This window comes from Helicoverpa armigera, chromosome 30 (genome assembly GCF_030705265.1).
Source record: "Helicoverpa armigera isolate CAAS_96S chromosome 30, ASM3070526v1, whole genome shotgun sequence".
Taxonomy (NCBI): domain Eukaryota; kingdom Metazoa; phylum Arthropoda; class Insecta; order Lepidoptera; family Noctuidae; genus Helicoverpa; species Helicoverpa armigera.
The window spans coordinates 3,678,576-3,701,214 of NC_087149.1; the positions used below are offsets into that span (position 1 = coordinate 3,678,576).

General features: G+C 37.6%; 1 protein-coding gene across 1 annotated transcript; it reads left to right on the top strand.

Moving 5' to 3' along the window:
• Window positions 1-994: 994 nt before the first annotated feature.
• On the top strand, window positions 995-19,998 carry LOC110381764 (coiled-coil domain-containing protein 186; the record flags this gene model as incomplete). Its single annotated transcript, XM_064042910.1, has 15 exons — window positions 995-2,176; window positions 3,141-3,353; window positions 4,432-4,551; window positions 5,056-5,164; window positions 5,654-5,808; window positions 8,318-8,427; window positions 9,048-9,207; window positions 9,793-9,930; window positions 11,258-11,359; window positions 11,906-11,996; window positions 12,440-12,528; window positions 12,922-12,936; window positions 13,751-13,957; window positions 17,846-17,992; window positions 18,610-19,998. Coding segments are annotated over 15 exons (2,913 nt in total), but the record flags the coding sequence as incomplete, so codon positions are not given.
• Between the last annotated feature and the right edge of the window lie 2,641 nt (window positions 19,999-22,639).

A 22,639-nucleotide genomic window follows, 5' to 3' on the forward strand; every position in this document is an offset into this window, starting at 1 on the left:
TCTGTATACATAATCACTGTCATCGCTCGATTCCGTGTCACTCGATAACATCGCAAAAACACGACCACACACAACCAGCTCAAAACTTCAACTGAACTCGTTCTCTGTGGAAATTATCGATTCGTTTTTCATTTCTCGTTTTCCGTTCAGCTCAGTCCGCTCATTTCTCTATCTGAGTTTCATTTTTCAGTGGAAATCAAATGACCAACTCTTCGTTGGTGGAAACGCAAACCTCTTTCATTAAAAAGGAGTCCGTTCCGCCTAACCATTTTCCGCACATTACCCTTTCGCAGTGGAAACCGGGCTTAATACTTTCCATATCATGACAAATGGGTCGTGTTCGTTCGCCATGCAAAGCGTTGTGTCGCAAGCACGCCACATCGTCGAGACAAGTGTGAGAGGTGATGATAATGCAGTTGGTACAGTACAGAATTATTTCAGGTTTACGATACGACCGCTGCTCGACAAATTATCACAACTGAACAATTACACCGTCCGGCCTAAAGAAAGCTCCAAAACTTACAATTTGACAATAATGCCTTTGATAATAACTACACTACCAATTTTTTAAAATGCGACGTACTTGATAGAAAGTATTTATTCTACCATCAAATTATTTTTTTGCACTCTGGCAAATTTTAAACCCACCAAAGAATAGAGGGAGAAATAATCATTTTTTATTATATTTTTAGAAAATTGAGCAAATGAATGCTGCTACCCTTTGTTTTGTTTGTAAAATAAATCAAAAACCGCTGAAATGGAAAAGATGATTTTATAAAAAAATAAGTTTTAATTAAATGGACTTATTTATACACATGCAACATTTACAGTCACGAAAAAAGAACTGGCCACACACAATTTAACAAGGAACGTCAAAGTCAAACACTGCTGATGTTTATTTTTATTAAAAAAATAACAATAATTTAGTTTCTTCATGGCTTATTTGTTCATTATCAAAAAGTTAAATGAAATAGATGATAAACAACAAGTGTAATTATCAAAGATGTCGACGGAATTGGAAGAAAACGAGGTCCATATTGAGTCTGTTGACGTCAATGAAAAAGTGAAAGAAAATGGATCAATGGGCGAAACTATTTGTGATTCGGGGCTGGACACGTTAGACTCGTGTTCTGCCGCCTTCCCAGCTTCTGATTCCGAGTTATCCCCGATTAAAAATATTATAAACCATGATTTGGGCAATGGAACGTCCACAGACAGCCTATCCAACGAGAGTAGTCTTTCCAGCCCAGGGTCTGAAGACGGCGTTACTAACAATTTAAATTTCGAATTTCCTCAAAAAACCGATGTCGATTTAGCCAAAGAATTGATCATGAATTGTATAGAAAGTATGAATATTGATGAGACAGATGGAAAAATTGATCAAAATGGTGAAATAACTGATTTTAAAGACACAGATTATAATAATGTAAATAGGCCTCTAACTACATCGACTGTAAGTCTCAACGAGCATAAATGTTCTGAAAACAATGTCATGTGTAAATCTCCTTTTAGTAAAAGTGCTGAAAATATCTCAAACATATCATATACAGTACCAATTGAAAATGCAAGTTTAAATTCTAGTGACAAAGAATTGAATGCTGACAAAATACTCTCAGAATTTGCCAGCCAAAAAACTAAAGTAAGCGCTGTACATAAAATACCTGAAAACCTTGTAAATATAGATCCTAAATACACGAGAATACCAAAAGAATTATTATCCCAAGACATAGGTAGCATAGTTAAGAACGTGCACGGTATATTCTCGTCTGTGAGTGGCAGCTTAAAAAGTGCCTACACCCACAGAACAAGCTACAATCAGAAACCAGTAAAAAATACCAAAAACCTGCCTAACGGTAAACTTATGAACGACATATTCGAAGATGAAAATATAGACACCAAAACCGAGATTCCGGAAAAGGTTGAAACAACTGAGCATCAGGAAATAATTCCAAATTCAAATGTGGAAGTTGCCATACCAAAAATATCTGAAGTAGAAACCACAGAGGTCGGTGATGCTAAAAAGGATGTAATGCGGCTACAAATTGAGTCTTTGGAGAGAGTGCTGGCTGAACAGAGAAAGGAGAATGCATCATTGAGGGATAGAGTTAAACAGCAATGTGATGAGCTGCAGCAAAAGGATCTGACATTTAAAGAGTTGGAAGTTAAGTTGGATATGGTAAGTATTATAATTAATATTTCCTTGCAGTTTTACTCTCAATGCAACTACTTATTTATCTGGATAATGGGCCAGATACTAATATTATCTATCTGTCATGCTTTCATAGCTTATATTGCTATAGCCAAAACTTGCTATAGCAATATAAGTGAAATTTTGTAAACATTCAAGAACATGAGACAAGACAACAGCTAATTCTTACTCAGGTGTGGTAAATAGTTTCCTTGGGATTAGGTGAACCCACAGAGACCAGCTAGTAACTAGTATATTGTAAACATCTCAACAATTGGATCAGCCGTTTAACTGAAAACATAACACTCTCATATACTCACATTTGCCTTTGATGTAAGTTTAAATTTAGTATACAGGAAGAGTATTATCAATAATTGATAATACTCTTCAATGGCAATTATTGCCCAAGGTTTTTCATTCCATATATTTGTGATAGATAAGTAACATTGTTCATGGTTGTAAGAGCACCGTTGTTGCAACAAAGATGAATGTGGACTTGTTACCATATACAGGAAATTGCAATGAGGATACAAAAGAGATACATTTTAAAAGCATCATGGACATCAGTAAAATTTCGCTAAAAGGAGTTAAATGAGAAATCATAACTAATATTATAAATGTGACAGTAACTATCTGTTGCGCTCTTATGCCAAAACTACTGAACTATTACTATACAATTTCTAAGTACAAATATATATAAAACCAGCGGTTTCACCCGCATCCCGTGGGAACTACTTCCCGTACCGGGATAAAAAGTAGCCTATAGCCTTCCTCGATAAATGGGCTATCTAACACTGAAAGAATTTTTCAAATCGGACCAGTAGTTCCTGAGATTAGCGCGTTCAAACAAACAAACAAACAAACTCTTCAGCTTTATAATATAAGTTTAGATAACTGACCAATCCAAACAACATTATTTTTGTACTATACCCAAAACATTCTTCATTTTTAGATGGGCAAACGCGTAGACCACGCCGAACGCGAAAAGGACGCGGCCGTCATGCGATACGCGAGCGTAGAATGCGCCGCTATCGAAGCAAAGCGGGCCGCTGAAAATGCCGCTAAAGCTGAGAAGGCGGCCCAGGGTGAGGTGGAACTCCTCAACGGGAAGCTCAGGTCGGCCCATGCTGAGAAGCAGAGGATCTGTCAGTTGTATGATGATAAGGTAGGTTTGTTATGTGCCTAGCCTTTGCCTATGTTGGGGTAAGCTTCCAGTCTAATTGGGTGCAGCTGAGTATCAGTGTGCTACATGGAGTGACTGTCTATCTGAACTGCTTAACCTAGTTACTCGGGCAACCTGGCTTCTGTCTGACTACATAAGAGCTGTGACACGCCGATTGAATGCCCCTTCTGAAAGACGAAGGAACTCTTCATGAATAGATGGTTATCCATCCAGGGACCGACTGTACCTTGTGACCCATGTGGCTGTTACTTAGCCATGAGTTCCCCTGTGGACTGGCTTACTGAATTGAAAGTTATTTCAATCAAAGATAGGTAGTAAGACTATTTTGTTGGTCCATGACAGTAGCCTTAAAATGGTAAATCCAGTTTAATTTTAGTAAAAAATGTAGTAAGGGTTTTTCGTAGATCTATGACTACTACCTTAAAAGAGTAAATACATTTTCAATCATTAAATGGTCCATAGTAGTCATAAAAACCGGCCAAGTGCGAGTCGGACTCGTGCACGAAGGGTTCCGTAAATTACAGTTAAATCAACCTATCTCAAAAACTATAAGAGATACTTTGATCAAACCAAAAATCGTTGAAAGAGTTAATTAGCATGCATCACCTCTATTTTTTTTAGAATTTTATACCCCGTAGTTATAAAAATAGAGGGGGGGGGACATACTTTTTACGACTTTGAGAGCTGATATCTCAAAAACCGTTCACTTTAAGAAAAATGTTTTTTAGAAAACTTTATATCATTTTAAAAGACCTTTCCATTGATACCCCACACGGGTATGTACATCGAAAAAAAAAATTTCATCCCTCAGTTACATGTATGGGGGGCCCCACCCCCAATTCTTTTTTTTACTATTTAGTGTCATATTTTTGTAGCGGTTCATACAACACATATTCCCATCAAATTTCATCACTGTAGTACTTATAGTTTCCGAGTAAATCGGCTGTGACAGACGGACAGACGGACAGACGGACAGACGGACATGACGAAACTATAAGGGTTCCGTTTTTGCCATTTTGGCTACGGAACCCTAAAAAATGTATGTCTTCTATTGTTCCAGTGTCACGAACTAATGAACAGCGAGCGCGAGCTAGCGAAGTTGCGCGAAGACTTGCGCGAGCTGGACGGCAGACTCAAGTGGACGCAGAGCAAGCTGCGGATGGAGATGGACGCTTATAAGGTATGGAGTGTTCTGGAATGTTGTTGCTATGCAGGGGTGAAGGTATACAGTGTAGTGACGAACGGGATATTTCATAGTGACGGTTGGCATTTTTCATAGTGAAGGACTTAATACCTCATAGTGACGTTATTCTTATGGACTAGTGACGGTATATGGCATTATTCTCTTTTATGCTATTATTGTGTTTTCAGTTTTTTTCTACTTTCGTCTTGCCTTTGAGCAATATAACATTGTGACTTAAATATTATTAGTGTGTAAATAAAAAAATCACAAAAATCACTTCCCAAAAAACTCCCACTATCTATATTACATTTCCTATCCATATCTATGGTATATATATTTCATGTTTTGATTAAGTAAAATCTAGTTACTCGTACCTATAGCACAAGAAAACTTTGGAGCTCATTATTAGTGATAAAAATTGACATCACAGATCATAAATGACTTTTTTTACTGCAAAAATACACCCACATAAAATAATATCCTTCATTATATTGTCACCAGGAAACATCAGAACGCGCAGAGAAGCTAACCCAGCAAGTGACAGAACTAGAAGCAGCGAAAGAGGCCGCCACCGCCAACGCTACTGACTCCGCCCGCGCTAAGCAACTAGGTACTTGTGTACTTTTGTATTTTTTGATTTTCACTGACTTCCCAAAAAGGGGGCCAAACAACTAGGTATAAAGTAATCTTGTATTTTATGATCTTTACTGAATTCCCAAAAAAGGAGATTTTTATTTCGTTTTTGTATTTTTTTGTGTATCATCGCCCACTTCTTTATTAATTTTACAAACACATTTTCTATTGCAAAAATAAATTATACTTATCCATAGCCATTTTGGAGTGTCCGTAGTAGCCATTTTTGACTTCAGTGAAAAAGTTATTTATTATTAATTTACTTAATTTTCAACGGTTCTTTGTCAGAATTTTCCTGTCGGTATTTCCTGAACTTTCACACGATCTGATGACGACATTTTTGCTCATTATACTTTCCCTTGGTTTTCCGACATAGTTTATTTATACATAGCGCTCATTAATACTACTTTGTTAAGTAATATTTTCTTTAATAATCTTACCTATTTCATCAACCCGGCCCTAACAGAAGCAGAACTCAAAGAAAGCCAAGCCGCGCTAATACTATGTCGTCACGAACGAGACGAGTTAGAACGTCGTCTGACATCCGCCACACAACAGTTAGACAGTTGCACGAGACAACGGGACACTGCTAGCGCCGCCCTCGCTCGATCCACTGCCGAGGTGAGGATATAACACATTTATTTATTATTTATATATTTATCTAGGTACATACATTTACCATTACAGGTTACCCCAATGCGATAAATGCGCCTTAATCTATACTTATATTATAAAGCTGAAGAGTTTGTTTGTTTGGACGCGCTAATCTCAGGAACTACTGGTCCGATTTGAAAATTTCTTTCAGTGTTAGTTAGTCCATTTATCGAGAAAGGCTATAGGCTTTTTATCCGGGTTCGTGCAGAGGTTTCCACGGGATGCGGGTGATACCTCTGGCAGAAGCAAGTTATTACATATAAATTATTTATACAAATAAATAATAGTTTAAAAAAACTAAAAAACACGCTTTTTATAGAAAAACGAACTAAAAAATAGGAAATAAATTTTAATGAATTTAAATTAAGAAAACAGTGTTAAAAATTTCAATGAATATAAATTAATAATAGTGTGAATACAAAAAAAAAAAAAAATTAAAAAAAGCATGGGGTGCATGGTGTCAATAGTTATAAATATTTTATTGACATATATGAGTACACTGATTTTCATTTCGATAATATCTTAAAAAGCACCCCACGCTTTTTTTAAATATTTTTTTTTGTATTCACACTATTATTAATTTATATTCATTGAAATTTTTAACACTGTTTTCTTAATTTAAATTCATTAAAATTTATTTCCTATTTTTTAGTTCGTTTTTCTATAAAAAGCGTGTTTTTTAGTTTTTTTAGACTATTATTTATTTTCTACTTTTTAGTTTGTTTTCAAACTATTATTTGTTTTGTAGAATTAAAATTCTCTTTAGTATACAAAAATTTGTCAATAGATATTAGAGAAAACGGCTAAAGATAATTATTGGAAATAAAAATTAACATCGAGTCCTGCCTTATCGACTGTAGAGAAAAATTCTAGAAAATTTTAATTAATTTTCTTACCTTATCGACTATAGATGAAAATTATATAAATTAACAAAGATCATATTTTGCAAATTGAAAAGCCTAGAAGTCGGTGTCTAATGGATGTTACTAAGTTAATTTTGCAACCGACTTCTAGGCCGATGCACCTAAAATTAAGTTTTTTTTTTGCTTTTTAGTGTTTTGGGGACTCGGTTTAATTTTTTTGTAAAAAGGTTATTTATTTAAAACTTTTCAGTGATACGAATAGTTGTCACTATCCATACAAGTGGGAAGTTTTCATCAATACAAAGAATATAAGTCCAAACGAGGTATTTTACATATTCAGTTGTCGAGTTCCCTTGACTTTCTCTGGTCTCCATCATCAGGTCAGCTCCAAACCTTCACTGTTGCATAAGTCTTGTCAATACGAATAATTTAAGCCCAAACACGAGGTAGTTTACATATTCAGTTGTCGAGTTCCCTCCATTTTTTCTGGTCTCCATCATCAGGTCAGCTCCAAACCTTCACTGTTGCAACGGTCTTGTCAATACAAATAATTTAAGCCCAAACACGAGGTAGTTTACATATTCAGTTGTCGAGTTCCCTCGACCCTCTCTGGTCTCCATCATCAGGTCACCTCCAAATCTTCACAGTTGAATAGTGTTTTTAGGCGTACACCTAAGTGTCAAGTTTTTACCCTATGTATGCCTACAAGTTTTGAAGGTTGCCCTCGATTTCTCAGGGTTTCCATCATCAGATCCTGACCTGATGAATATGGGACCAACTGGCAGCTATTCCAAGTCGAACAAAAAAAGAATCACGTAAATCGGTCTTTAAACCTCGGAGTAATCGATGTGTATGTGTAACCTCCTCCTTTTTGGGAAGTCGGTTAAAATGGAATAATTTTATCAAATTAGTGTATTGTCATGTCATCGGTCCTCAATAAATCTACAAAGTTTGAACGAAATCTGGCCGTTTGAAGTGGGTCAAAATTACGCCCAAAGAAGTCGGTTACAAACAAACATACAAACATACAAACCTACAAACATACAAACATACAGGTGAAGCTAATAAAAAGCGTGTAAAAACTAAAGTCTTTATCTAGATTCAGACGATGATGATGATGATCTTGATCTAGATGATGATGGTCTCACATAGCCATCATCATCTCCCGAGCCTTTTCCCAACTATGTTGGGGTCAGCTTCCAGTCTAACCAGACACAGCTGAGTACCAGTGCTTTACAGGGAGCGACTGTCTATCTGACCTCCTCAACCCAGTTATCCGGGCAACCCAATACCCCTTGGTTGGACTGGTGTCAGACTAACTGGCTTCTGATTGCCTGTAACGACTGCCAAGGATGTTCAATGACAGCCGGGCCAGTTTAGCGTGCCCTCCGAAACACAGGGGTATCGGATTGCCCGGGTAACTGGGTTGAGGAGGTCAGATAGGCAGTCGCTTCTTGTAACGCACTCAGCGGAATCCGGTTAGACTGGAAGCCGATCCCAACATATTTGGGAAAAAGGCTCGGAGGATGATATTAGACGGGTACGCTAGAAGGAACACAAAGAAAGAGGAAAAAAACCGGCGCAGTTCAGTGATGATGTTTATAATATTACAGGTAGAACAACTAAAGGAGAGTAATCTCCGCTTGGAAGAGGAGGCTGCAGAGTTAGCAGCTTTGAGAGCAAAGGCTGCCCTAGCGGACACCCTTAGCGCGCAGTTGCAGAGGTAAGTGCGTGCGTGTGCGCTTTAAATTATTAAATGTTGCTCAACTGTCAGGAGTCAGCTGAAAATCAGTGCTGTGCTTGCATGCACAGCGTATACTGAGCTGAGTCTCCTGCTACATATCATTTTTCTCCTTCTGTTTGTTGTCCTATAAATGTAAATTGTATGTGTAGCAAATAAATGGTTTAAATGGTAAGTTTTACATACATATGTATTAGTCAAAGCAAATCTGGTTAAATAATATATTCTATCTGCTAACTGTCTTCTGGTAGCCAGATGGTGACAAAAACTATCTTATGTCTTGCTTCCTCCCCTCTGATTTTCAGCATAAATGGTTAAGCCATTTTTGACCTATAAGTAGTGCTACTATTTTGTACAAGTTTATTTTATATACTGGGAGTTATTTTTTTCATATTTGCCCCAATTTAACTGTGTTGAGGAGGTCAGATAGGTTCAGATAAGCAGTCGCTCCTTGTAAAGCGCTGCTACTCAGCTGAATCCTGTTTAACTGGAAGCCGACCCCAACATAGTTGGGAAAAAGGCTCGGGAGATGATTATGGTCCTGTGTCATCTCCTCACCTCGGCAGCGGATGATGATGAGTTTTTTTTATCATATTTTTCAGAGAAACAGAGCGAGCAACGCAAGCAGAAGAAGCATTAAGCGTCGAACGAGCAGTCGCCGAGACCTGCGGCCGCAGAGAGGCAGCCGCCTTAGAGCATGCCGCCAAGCTGACTGCCAACCACGTGGCTGTTAGCGCCGCTGCCAGTCGACATGAGGCTGAGGTATGTCATCATCGGCCTAGCCATTTCGTTAATAGCAATCCGTCACAAATATCATCTATAGTCGATAGCAGGTCAGCTTATTCGCATCTGTCAAATTTTACCAATCAAACATTAGCCTTCCGCTATTGTGATAAGGTTGAAAATCTATTGCAAAAACTTGACAGATTGAGGTACATTGCTTGTACCTATGTACTATGTTTATGTACTACGGTCATGTACTCCTAATGTAACACGTTCCTTATCCGTCCCTCATTCGGCACTAATCTGTGGGGATAGACATAGACCTTTCATAGTCGTCGTGTCAGAGGAAAGACGTCCACTACTGTTCATAAGTCTGTTCTATATGCGAGCTATATGCCCTGCGGATCATCACTTCTGCTTTGCAATTCTTTGGGCTATGTCGGAGACTTTTTTGCTTCTGCGGATCTCTTCATTCCTGAGAATCACTCGCAGAGAAACTTCTAGAATAGCCTTCTCCGTTACTCTCTGAGTGTCTTTGAGCTTCCTTATGAGGCCCGTTGCCTGCACAGATCTGCTTCTGTCTGTAAAAGCCAAAGTTTTAATTCTATGTATGTTTTATTACAGGCCCGAGCATTAGGGGTAGACAATGCATCTCTTCGAGAACGTCTGGTGACGCTAGAGGGAGAGTGTACGCGACTGCACGCGGCTCTAGCCGAGGAGACCGACACAAGGAACAAGGAGAACAGAGTGCTGGCTAGGAAGGTAGGCACACTATATACTGACAGTACACCAGAGTCTCTGAGGGAACTCTAGAGACGCTAGAGGGAGAGTGTACGCGACTGCACGCGGCTCTAGCCGAGGAGACCGACACAAGGAACAAGGAGAACAGAGTGCTGGCTAGGAAGGTAGGCACACTATATACTGACAGTACACCAGAGTCTCTGAGGGAACTCTAGAGACGCTAGAGGGAGAGTGTACGCGACTGCACGCGGCTCTAGCCGAGGAGACCGACACAAGGAACAAGGAGAACAGAGTGCTGGCTAGGAAGGTAGGCACACTATATACTGACAGTACACCAGAGTCTCTGAGGGAACTCTAGAGACGCTAGAGGGAGAGTGTACGCGACTGCACGCGGCTCTAGCCGAGGAGACCGACACAAGGAACAAGGAGAACAGAGTGCTGGCTAGGAAGGTAGGCACACTATATACTGACAGTACACCAGAGTCTCTGAGGGAACTCTAGAGACGCTAGAGGGAGAGTGTACGCGACTGCACGCGGCTCTAGCCGAGGAGACCGACACAAGGAACAAGGAGAACAGAGTGCTGGCTAGGAAGGTAGGCACACTATATACTGACAGTACACCAGAGTCTCTGAGGGAACTCTAGAGACGCTAGAGGGAGAGTGTACGCGACTGCACGCGGCTCTAGCCGAGGAGACCGACACAAGGAACAAGGAGAACAGAGTGCTGGCTAGGAAGGTAGGCACACTATATACTGACAGTACACCAGAGTCTCTGAGGGAACTCTAGAGACGCTAGAGGGAGAGTGTACGCGACTGCACGCGGCTCTAGCCGAGGAGACCGACACAAGGAACAAGGAGAACAGAGTGCTGGCTAGGAAGGTAGGCACACTATATACTGAAACTATATACAAGTTATGTACACACAATATAAATTAATATACTGAGAACAAAATGACTACCAGAGATGCCTTAATGGAAAATCTCTTAAGAAAGTAGCATACCCAAAAAGTGTCCCAAAAAGTCGGGGGACGAGGAACGTACACCTTCTTTATAACCTGCCCATTTCTGTAAAACCCAAGAATTGTCGACTGATGTTCAAGGACCCCGTACGCCTCGTTGCTCCCCTCGTAACGGATCGTTTTGGTCACGCTCTCTGTTCATATTTGACCTAGAAGAAGGAGCCTGACCTACCTACCTTATCGCATCACCTCCTTTTAACATCTTTCTTTAGTTCGTGTCATATATTGACAGTAAACCAATGTCTCCTAGCTAGAGAAACGTCTAGTGACTTCATACTGGCTGATCACTGCCCAATGACAGCATAACATTTTCTTTTTATTTATATCAGGTGGCGGAGCTGACAGAAGAGTTGTCAGAAGCGAACAAGAAGTTGGAGTGGGAGAAGGGGGAGAATGGAGTTCTCAAGAAGAAACATACCAGTGCCATAAAGGTTAGTTGTTCTCTTTAGGAATGGAGAAAATATCAACAAGGAGCATGAATTTGTGCTAAAAACTTCCAAAAATGCGCAAAAAACTTACAATGATGCGCTAATTTGTGTTAAAAAATCACAACCATACGCTAATTTCCGCAAAAAAATTCACAAGTCTGAATTGGTGGTGAAAAGATACAAAAAAAAAAATTACCGCGGTTTCACTCACGTCCCGTGAGAAACACTTTTCACAACCATCTAAAAGGAAGCCATGTCTTTCATTAAAATCGGTTATGTGGCGACTGACCTACAGATAGAACTTACTTCCATATTTATATTATTATTATTTATTTGTCTTTAATTTGAATTTAATTATAATGTTGTATAGGGTCATTTAAATTTAATTGTAGTTGTTGAATACCTTTTTTATTTTTATTTGTATGCTGATGCTACGGCGAAACATGCAGAACATAATATAACATCTTTGTATCCCGTGTTTCATACAAATAAAAGATTCTTATTCTTATAACATTAGGAAGTTTTAAGTGTAATATTAAATTATCATAGGAATTGAATCGTGAGCTACAACGCGCTGTGAAGCGCTGCGAGCAGCTGGAAGCTAAACTGCCGCAACAGCTAGCGCCCTCTACTAGAACAGGTCAGTACTACTATATCAGGTATTTTTTACTTTAATTAACAGCTAGTTTGTATTAATTTCCCCAGCAACATAATTTTACTAGCGCCTCTCACCCCCGTGCAGAAGGCTTCTCCTCATACCCGGACAAAATAAAGCCTGAGGTAAGATGGCCACAGTGAAAGATTCTTTCAAATCGATTTCTCGAGTTTTTGAGGTAAGGTTTGGGAGTTTTGGTGCAAACATAAAAAAATTGTCTTTATAGTATTAACTTCTATCAGCTTCTATCTTCTAGAGCTACTATCAGCAGTTCCCCATGGACAGAATATTGCCCGTTCTTTTCCTATCATTTTATTCTTTAACAAACTTCATTATACCTCTATATAGACAATGTGCATGTTTATCTATCAAACTCCATGGTTCACCAACTTTCGTCAAATAAAACTTCCATGATATGTTCAATGCAGGGTCGGTATCATCACTCAGTAGCGGCGAGAGCGCTCCGCATGAGGACAGGCTGCAGAACGGACACAGCGACGCCTTACCCGATATACAGGTTTGTAATATATATAACATACAGTCATCATCATATACCTAGCCTATTCCTAACTAATTGGGGTCAGCTTCCAGTCTAACCGGATGCAGCTTGGTACCAGTGTTATACATGGAGCGACTGCCTATCTGATTTCCTCAACCCAGTTTCTCGAGCACCCCGATATCACTACAGAACGACTGGTTGTCAGACTCTGGCTTCTGACTACCCGTAACGACTGCCAAAGATGTTCAAATGACAGCCGGGACCTACCAATTTAATGTGCCATTCGAAATACAGTGGAAATCGTCAAGACAAGATGGTCACCCATCCACGCCAAGCGTTCCTTAACTTTTATGATCGATCTCCAATGATTCACATATTGATTTATTTTCTTAATTTTCACGCATATCTCAGGAACAAACTACTGCGGTGAGAATTTATTTAACTCATTAAATAACTTACAATTTAATTAATTTTCCAGATTAAATATCCAACTCTATTCGGTAAAATATTCCCTAAGGTTAGATAAAGATAATTTTAATTTTTGTAGTATCTGTATTATCTGTTATTCATTTACAGTTCTTACCAATTAACTTTGCTCTTCTGAATTTCGTCATTTGCCACCTTCCGCATTTTGACACATGTCAAAAAACTTCGCTTGTCTGAAGTTATTACTTATTAACTTCACAACAGTTGGGAAAAATATCAACAAAGCATTGTCTAATTGTCATTGTCAAAGCATATCTCGCATTGAGGTGTTAAATGGCTAACTTCATAAATGCAAAGTTAAGTGGTGCGAATTACACATTAGTTTCTGAGTAGATTTTCTGTACATAAAAAATGTAAGTGGGGTAGTATGATTTCTTTATACATAGGTTTACGTTTACTGTATCCTATTTACACTTTAGTGACTCACACAGTTGTAACCAATTTCTACGTAAACATTTTAAATAGTTTTATTAATATTCGTATCAAGATTTCAGTGCAGACTTTAGTGTTGACATCTATTTATCTCTGTTGCACATGTGATCTAATAACTATGATGACAAATATAGTTCTTCCTTTTACCGTTATAAGACAGTTTCACCTTCTTCTGAATAAAGAAAGGTCATATATTACTTTTTCTCAACGGATTTAAAAATCGATTAATATTTTTGGTTTTGTATTACGTTACTATTTTAGTCGACAACGCTATTAAATAAAACAAAAACAGTAGATTAACATATATTTTTTCTAAACCTAGGTCCGCGAACCAGACCGCCAAACCCTCATAGAGCGAATAGTGTCCCTTCAACGAGCAGCCGCCCGAAGGTCTGAGCGCTGCGAGTTCTTAGAGGAGCACTCCCGGCAGCTCACCTCGGAGCTGAGGGCGAAGTCCCGCCTGCTGAGGCACCTGCTGTGCACCCTGCCTGCTGGTGCTGTGGCTTCCAGTACCAGGGATGAGAATAAGGTATTTGATTGTTTGACTAGCCTTTTCCCAACTAGTTTTGGGCTTACGGTCTTGCCGGATGCAGCTGAGTACCAGTGTGCTACATGGAATGTCTACCTATAGGACCTTCTCAACACAGCATTCTAATCTGCATACAGACATCTGGAGGATACACATACATACTGGGGAGTTTGTTGCGCAACTTTTTCTTCCCAGCAATAACACATTGGAATTGGTTAGGGGTGGGCGTTTTGGGGGCTGTTTTTTTTGTAATTTTTGGATTTTCAAACTTTCTTAGTGCTATTCTGCAGCCAAGTTTTAATAAATGATTTTGACTTTGAGTTCTTGTCCTGTTTTTTATCGTCTGGTTTTGACTTCTTAAACAACTGTTTAAATAATTTTGCCAAACTATTATATTTATATATTAGCTGTCATTTTACATCATAGCTCGAGAGCTTATGTACATATATTATGTGATTTTTAGTAGACTGATCATATTAAGTGCTTATTTATAATAAGTGAATTGTCCTATTTTGTACGTATTTCATAATAAAAGTATGTTTGCTTGTTCATGCCGCTATGTAGCCTAAACGGAAGCTAACCAAGGTAAATGTCCTACATTTTATCATGCTAAACTCAGCATTAGTTTGAGCTCTATTATGTACAGTCCATTTTATATGTATTTATTATAGTTCGGCCGCTCAGAGAATGCGTTTCTGACACATCGCAATTGAACTGACGACGTAACTTTGTAATGGCGTTGCAGTACGATAAAAATATTTTTGCTGGTTGTTTATCGTTTTAACAATTGTTGAGCATTAAAACAACATTATTATATCAATAATAATCAATGAATGTTGTAATTTTGTGCCAAATTGAGTGTCAAATAACTTGGTAAACAATATTTTTCTAAATCTATACTGCGCTATTACAAGGTTATGTCAGCGCTTTATATTTGTAGTGCTGTGCTAAAAATAACAGGCAAGTATCGTAATCTGTTCTGGTTGATGGTTCTTATACAGTTATACTTATAATATAAAATAATACGTTTTGTTTTTCTTTTTAAGAATTTGAAAATAATGGACTATAGGATAACTTTTATGAAATATAAAAATAAAACTATGATCAAACTGAACGCGCGAAAGAAAGTAGCATTTTTATATTTAGGTTGAAAATGGTAACCCCAAATGGCATCATGGGCCGTCATTTTGTGACGCTAAATAGTCATTTGTTGTCGTTTCGTGCGCTAAGACTAAGTGCCCTGCCTCATTAGGACGCCAATGGCGACGTCGCCGGCTACGTATCCAAGCAGTTAGTATTGAAATGTATGGAACCTAACTCACTTGGCGACGGTTTGGTAACGTCGCCAAATTGGAGGCGTGGCCACGAGCTACAGTTCCCTATGTGGCTTCTGGCTACCGTGGCAACTTGGCGACGTGGCCACAGTAGCCACTATAATGTACACGGTAAAGCGCACCTCCCTCACACAGTCGCCAATGTGGTCGCCAGTCAGCTTGCAATTTCTTGAGCGACGACGTAAACAATTGACTGTCGAGACGCCATGGCCACTCGACTTGGCGACATTTGGATGCCAGAAGTAGCCAGACCGCCGCTGGCGACGTCGCCATGGCGTCCCAGTGAGGTAGAGCTCTAAAAACCTGATTTTGGAAGATTTTGACCGAGATATCAGGATTGATTCTGTTATTGATAATACCTAATATACACGTAATATACACGTAGGCGAAGATGATGATGAAGACACCACCTCCTCAAGCGAATCGGAGTCTGATTAACATTCTGTACGCACATTCAATTCAATGTACTTACTTTATTGCATAGAAATACAGATTGTAACTTTGTAACAAAGAATAAATAAAACGATTTTATTATATGAATATTACCTTTTTTTGGTTTCCACTTAAATAACTAAAATATAAATTTTAAATGATTCCGCCAATTTAAAACGAAAATAATCTTAAAATAATGCGGCGGTTTATTTTGGGGGAACGGTAACGAACTCAGTGTTATGTTGTGCCCATCACTAGTCCTGACTAACTGATAGGTGTCAGGAACGCATTCTCTGAACGGCCGAACTATAATCTGTTCCTTATATACTTGTTAAAACTGTCCACAAAATTTTGTATACAGGGTTACTGGTAAGTAGACCGCATACTTTCATGAGGTGATAGTACTGGTCAATACGGACAAAGGACAATGGGCAGATTGGTATACCCCACCAATAGCAATGTCATATATATCATTGGATAGGCCTTTTTATGTAGAACAATATTTACTATGACAGCTTTGCTGAAATGTTTGTCCGTTCTGAGATATAGATCAAAAACTGTGCAAAAGTTAGAACTAAGTAATCTATTGATAACTCAAGTTTTTAAAGGAAAATCTAAGAACTACTAAGTGTAAGTCTTGTATGAAAGAAAATCAGATTACAGTATTGATTAGCATCAGTTTTAAGATTGTTTGTTATCTATATCTCAGAACGGACAAACAATAGAACAAAGCTGTCATAGTAAATGTTGTTCCAGTTAAAAAGACCTATCCAATGATATGTATGACTTTCCTATTGGTGCGGTTTCTCACTACGCCCAACATCCAGTTGGTACAATAAAAGGTTGAAATGCTACATAATAGTAACAATTATGGATCCTAACGGGCACAGAAGTACTTACAAGACTTAAAGTTATTAGTACTTAGATTTTCCTTTAAAAACTTGAGTTATCAATAGATTACTTAGTTCTAACTTTTGCACAGTTTTTGATCTATATCTCAGAACGGACAAACATTTCAGCAAAGCTGTCATAGTAAATATTGTTCTACATAAAAAGGCCTATCCAATGATATATACGACATTGCTATTGGTGGGGTATACCAGGTCCCATATATTTGTGCCCATTGTCCTTTGACCCTGGGATACACTGGGCAAAAGTTGACCCGTTTCAAGATAATCGAATTTCACTTACCAGTAACCCTGTATAAGTATTTCTTGCATTTATAAAATGACGTGACCGTGTACAGGTGACCGAATTTCATAAAAATCATGCTTCTTAACCTTTTCACCGCCACGCCATATCGGTATTCCTATGCCCTGTACGCCAAGCCCGAAAATCTTAATTTTAAATATCTACTAAAAAATACATAAAAGTAATGATTTAATAGGTTTACTTTGTATTTTTCTGCGACCTGTTTTTTGTCGAGTATAGCCGTCGTTGGCGCACAGGGCACGCTTGCTCATGTCGGCTATAGCCGACATTGGCGTTCAAAAGGTTAAATACTTCGTCCTTATTTAAGACTGTTGAATTTACAGTAAATCCCATAAAGAAATTAGAATTTTAATTATATTTCCGACCCAAAACTGAAAAGGGCGACCGAAATTATTTGTTTTTTTTTTTGTATATAGAATAGAATATATTTGCTTGAAATATGGTTACAATTATATAGGTCTTATTTTTTTAACGACGTCAAAAATCATCAAATGACCTCCCGCTGTGGGTTAGCAGCGGTGAGGGAGTGTCAGACTTTTACTGACTAAAAACCGTCGTGTTCCGTCGTAGCCATTTATGTACCAGGGCCGCGGTAACTCTTTCGAACAACCCGCAGCCCCGGCACAATTATATAGGTCTTAAAATATAATCTTCATATCACGCCTCATATTCAGCATGCAAATTTTTATTCTCAATTATTTATATAGTTACCGGCACGGATATTGAGCTCTTGGCGGAAGAGTGGGGATCGCTTTGCGCACTGTACACATAAGGAAAAAAACCAATAAATTGCTTCTGCGCAGGTGAAGGTCAGGGCTCAATATCCGTGCCGATAACCATACCAAACAAAAATGGTAACAAATGAAATTTTCAAAACTACATGACGCGTGTTATAATTTTATAATTGCAGAAAGAGATAGCCCGTCTAGGCGGCGGCGCCATGGCGGCGGTGTGGGGCGGCGACCCGACGGGGCTGCCGCCCGAGCTGTCGCTGGAGATGACGCGGCGCCTGCAGGCCGTGCTCGAGGACACGCTGCTCAAGAACATCACGCTCAAGGTACTGCACCCATCCAAACACATCCGGGAATCGAACCCGGGCCCATTAGGAGCGCGATTCTACTAATTTTACTTACGATTCACATCCGACTGAGATCCAATCCCGACTCAATTACGATTGAAGCGTATGTAGCATTCCGCATTTTTTTCTTTTAAATAAACGTTTTTATCCTTTTCTGTCATTTAATAATGAATCATTTTGTCTGCTATTACGATTGCAATATGATTGTAGAGCAAACTACCGCATAGACCAAAATCACCAAAATAATAAATCGCAAACCAATCGAATGTCATTAGATTACGATTGGTCTTTTATTAGTAGTTTTTAGTAGTATTCTTTTTTTAGTAGTACATAAATGCAATAGCAGCTGCTATTGCATTTAATTTCTATTCATTTTTGACATGATTAACTTAGGAGAATCGGGCCCCTGTTCGGCAGTCCGGCAGGGTGACCACTGCGCCAAATTTCGACCTATACATATAAAAACTTCTACATACATTCTTGCTAAATAAAAACTTTGCTACGATGCACATATTTTGCGGTTACATGTTATAGATTTTATAAGTTGAAGCAAATAAAAATTAACCAAACTTGAAAAAATTATCCTATTTTTGCAGGAAAACATGGACACATTGGGCGCGGAAATATCGCGACTAAAAGAACAATTAAAGTCAGCCAGCGAGTCTAAATGAACGAAAACTATTATAAATACTAAAATTTAAGTGAAATCACATTAATTCCATTGTTATATTATTATATGGATGACATTCCAAAACATGCCAATGATAAACATAAGGCTTTTATGTCAAACTTTTTGGTCGCCATTTTAGAAAAAAAACGTATTTTTCAAAACTTTGACATTCCTTCAAGTATTTATTTTAATATGTGTAGATTATTGCTTTAATAAATCTGTATTTCATTAGATGTAAGTGTTTGCGCAAAATTCCATGTTGCGCAAATTATGCGCAGAGAATTAAGTTAGCGCAAACTTTGCGCTATAGCTCGTTATACGTATTGAAAATTTGTGGGAAATTAAAAACGAACAAAGTATAACAAAAAAATATTTTACATGAGTATTTTAGTTAGAAATGGCGATCTTTAAGTTATTTCGAAGCTTATAAATTCTTATTAAATTAAATTAAAAATTAAAATCAATTATAAATGTTATCCTACTCTTAATGTATGATAATGAATTTTGTTGAAATTATTTATTAACAGCCTTTCCCTATTTTATCTGTTATTTCGCTTACTAAAGACAGAATTTTATCTTTAGCCCATTCAAGTAACGTCAAACTCCGATCTCTAGTAAGCGAAACAGATAGTATATTGGGACCGGCCGTAAAAGTACTGTAAAATTACGGACACGTTTATATAAATGCAATTTTAAAATGTTAAACTTAAAATTGAATATTGCACTCAGCAGTGTATTATAAACTGATCACAAAAGATCTTCCTATAAATAAAACTATAGTTTTTCCTTAATTCTTAACTTACGGTGAGTTGCACTATTCAAATATAACGATAACCGAACCATTTTCTGTGTTTCGGATGGCACGTTAAACTGTAGGTCCCGGCTGTCATTGAACATCCTTGGCAGTCGTTACGGGTAGTCAGAAGCCAGTAAGTCTGACGCCCGTCTAAACAAGGGGTATTGGGTTGCCCGGGTAACTGGGTTGAGGACGTCAGATAGGCAGTCGCTCCTTGTAAATACTGGCACATCAGCTACATCCGGTTAGATTGGAAGCCGAACCCAACATGGTTGGGAAAAGGCTCGGAGGATGATGATGAACCAAACCATTTTCAGATTTGACCAATGCGCGGCAAGTATACGGCTGGTATATAGTTTGGATATCGTTATAGTTAAATGGTACATCTGGGTCTAAGATATTTTACAAAATCATTTAAATTATAATCTTTCCATTCTGTAAATACATATACATATATGTATGATTCTATGAAATATTGTATGTTGAATTGCGTGCGAAACTTTAAAAAATATAGTAGTACTAAATAAAATGCAAAATTAAATCAGTCATCTTAGATCCAGGAGTCTACCAGAGCGGGGTAGTTTTTAAATAACTAATAGAATTTCTCCGCTTTGGTGGAACTTGGACATAATTTCTGGGCCACAAAACTAATGTCACAATGCTTTTCACAAGTATCAAATATCTTAGTCCAATTGTAGATCATCATCATCATCATCTCAGCCATAGGACGTCCACTGCTGAACATAGGCCTCCCCCTTAGATCTCCACAGATACCTGTTGGAAGCGACCTACCAATTGTAGATGAGTTCGTCAAATGTATTGGAACAGTCGAAATTTTATTAAATCATAAACAAAATACCTTTATTTTCAAACAAATATAAAAATATACTTTTGAACCAAGATAATTGTTGAGTTTATGTCAATCAAATCTGTTGGTAAATGGGCCATATCCAAGTGACTTCATTAAATGCTTATTTATTATCAATTAATTTCACATTTTTATCCAGTCTTTATTTATTTATGACTTTTATAAGTCATTCTAATTTTAATCAGAGTAACATTTGTTTAGCTCATTAGGCAATCATCGCGTCCCAAAAAAACTATGACTTAAAGAAAATAAAATTATCACCAAAATTAATTTACTATAATTTTTAAAAAACCTGTATCATTATGAATTGAATTGTAAATAGAATTAAAATTTATTTCATGTACTATGTTTTACTTTTTAAATATACCATGTATTGTAAATTGTTTAGTTTTAAAATTATTGCAATGTATGTACCTAGTTATTATTTCTATTTATTTTAGTTTTTCGATCGACCGAAATTGTATTTATTGTATGTGACCATGACTTGTGTGTTTGTCTGTCTGTCACCCTTCCATGAAGATAAAGAAAATATTGTAATCTGGATATACATATATTTTAGATTTTTATGGAACAAAATTCACAGGGGGTCAAACGGGGTCATGATAAATTATTCAAATGGGTTGTTGATCAGGGGATCAAATGGGGTCATGTTTGGGAGGTCAATTGGGGTCAAAACAGTTTTTAAATAAAGCTACATTTTGGTCGATCTCTTATTTTCTGTTACCGCCTATTTTACTGGTCTATTCCGTTAACTTTAATTTCCTTGTGTGCGTTTAAAGTTCAAATGTCGTGTCATACTGTATTATACGTATTTTGGATTTGTGATAGTCGAAGCAGCTTTGTCAAAAGATTTTTAAATAGTGGAATTTTAAAAATTAGTGAAAATTCTTGTAGTAAAATTTTCGGAAGGCACATTAAATTGATCGGTCTCAGCTGTCATTTGAACATCTTTGGTAGTACGTTACGGGTAGTCAGAAGCCAGAAAATGAATCTTTTCAAAGCTGCTTCGATCTTGAAATGTTGGCAAATGTATATCAATGTATATTCTACATTATTATGAAATGTAATTATGATTTTTTTTAAGTACTTTTGTGCTATGTTATGATAGTTTAATGTACGGTCTCCTATACTTTACACTGTGGTTCAAAAATCCTTACTAATATTATGAATACGAAAGTAAACATATTTATATGCAAATTTACTGGACCGATAGGGCCTAAGGCTTGCCCACATCCGATAACCGGTGACAGATTTTTTGAAGGTTAAAATTGAACACATTGATAGCAATAATGCAACGAACTCGTCCAAGAAAGTCGGTCAGAAAATCCTAGTCAGATAGTCCTACAAAAAATCTGACCGATTATCTGTCCTACAGAAAGTCTAGACGTGAGTAGGTAGTCTATAGCTACTTTTTATCCAGGTGCGGGAACACAGTGTAATGTATAGGAAATAGTATTTGTGTGTTTACACGAGACCTCATGTCGGTGTCTATAGTACCTTATGTAATAATTATTCTCGATCAAACATGTATTAATATTGTATAGTATTATATTATAATCGCGCTGTGTACGTACCGACTTCATTTACAAATATTTTTCTCCTAATATTCAGAAATTAATTCCATCATCATCAGCCTTTTTATCGTCCCACTGCTGGGCACAGGCCTCCTCTCACACGGAGAAGGATTGAGCATTAATCACCACGCTTGCTCAATGCGGGTTGGTGATTGCAGACTATATAGTCCAGGTTTCTTCGAGTTGTTTTCCTTCACTTTTACTCGGTTATTGGTGTCCAAGATATGAATATGAATTTTCGTTTTCTAGTTTTAAAGTAAACCGTTGTTTTAAGCACAACGCCATTGCACATTGCCTATTGGATATAAAGGCTCAGAAACTACTGAACCGATTCGAAAAATTCTTTCACAGTTGGAAAGCTGCACTCTTCCCGAGTAACATAGGCTATATTTTATCCCAGTACGGGCAGTAGTTCCTACAAGACGCGGGTGAAACCGCGGGAAATTTCCTAGTGTTAAATATAATATGAAGTCGGTACGTATATAGCACTTATCATTGTATTGTAAAATAAGAGATTATCTTAACAATTGTTGTGAAGTGGGAATTCTACGCGACTCGCGACCGTTATGGTGTACGAAATATATTTTCAGCATTCATTACCTGTTTTATTTCTATTAATAACCCTTATTTGAGTTTCTTGGCTGATCGAACTCGCAAATATATCTGAAAAACAAGCTTTTAAACCACCAGACCACGATTTGAAATTAAACAAAATTAC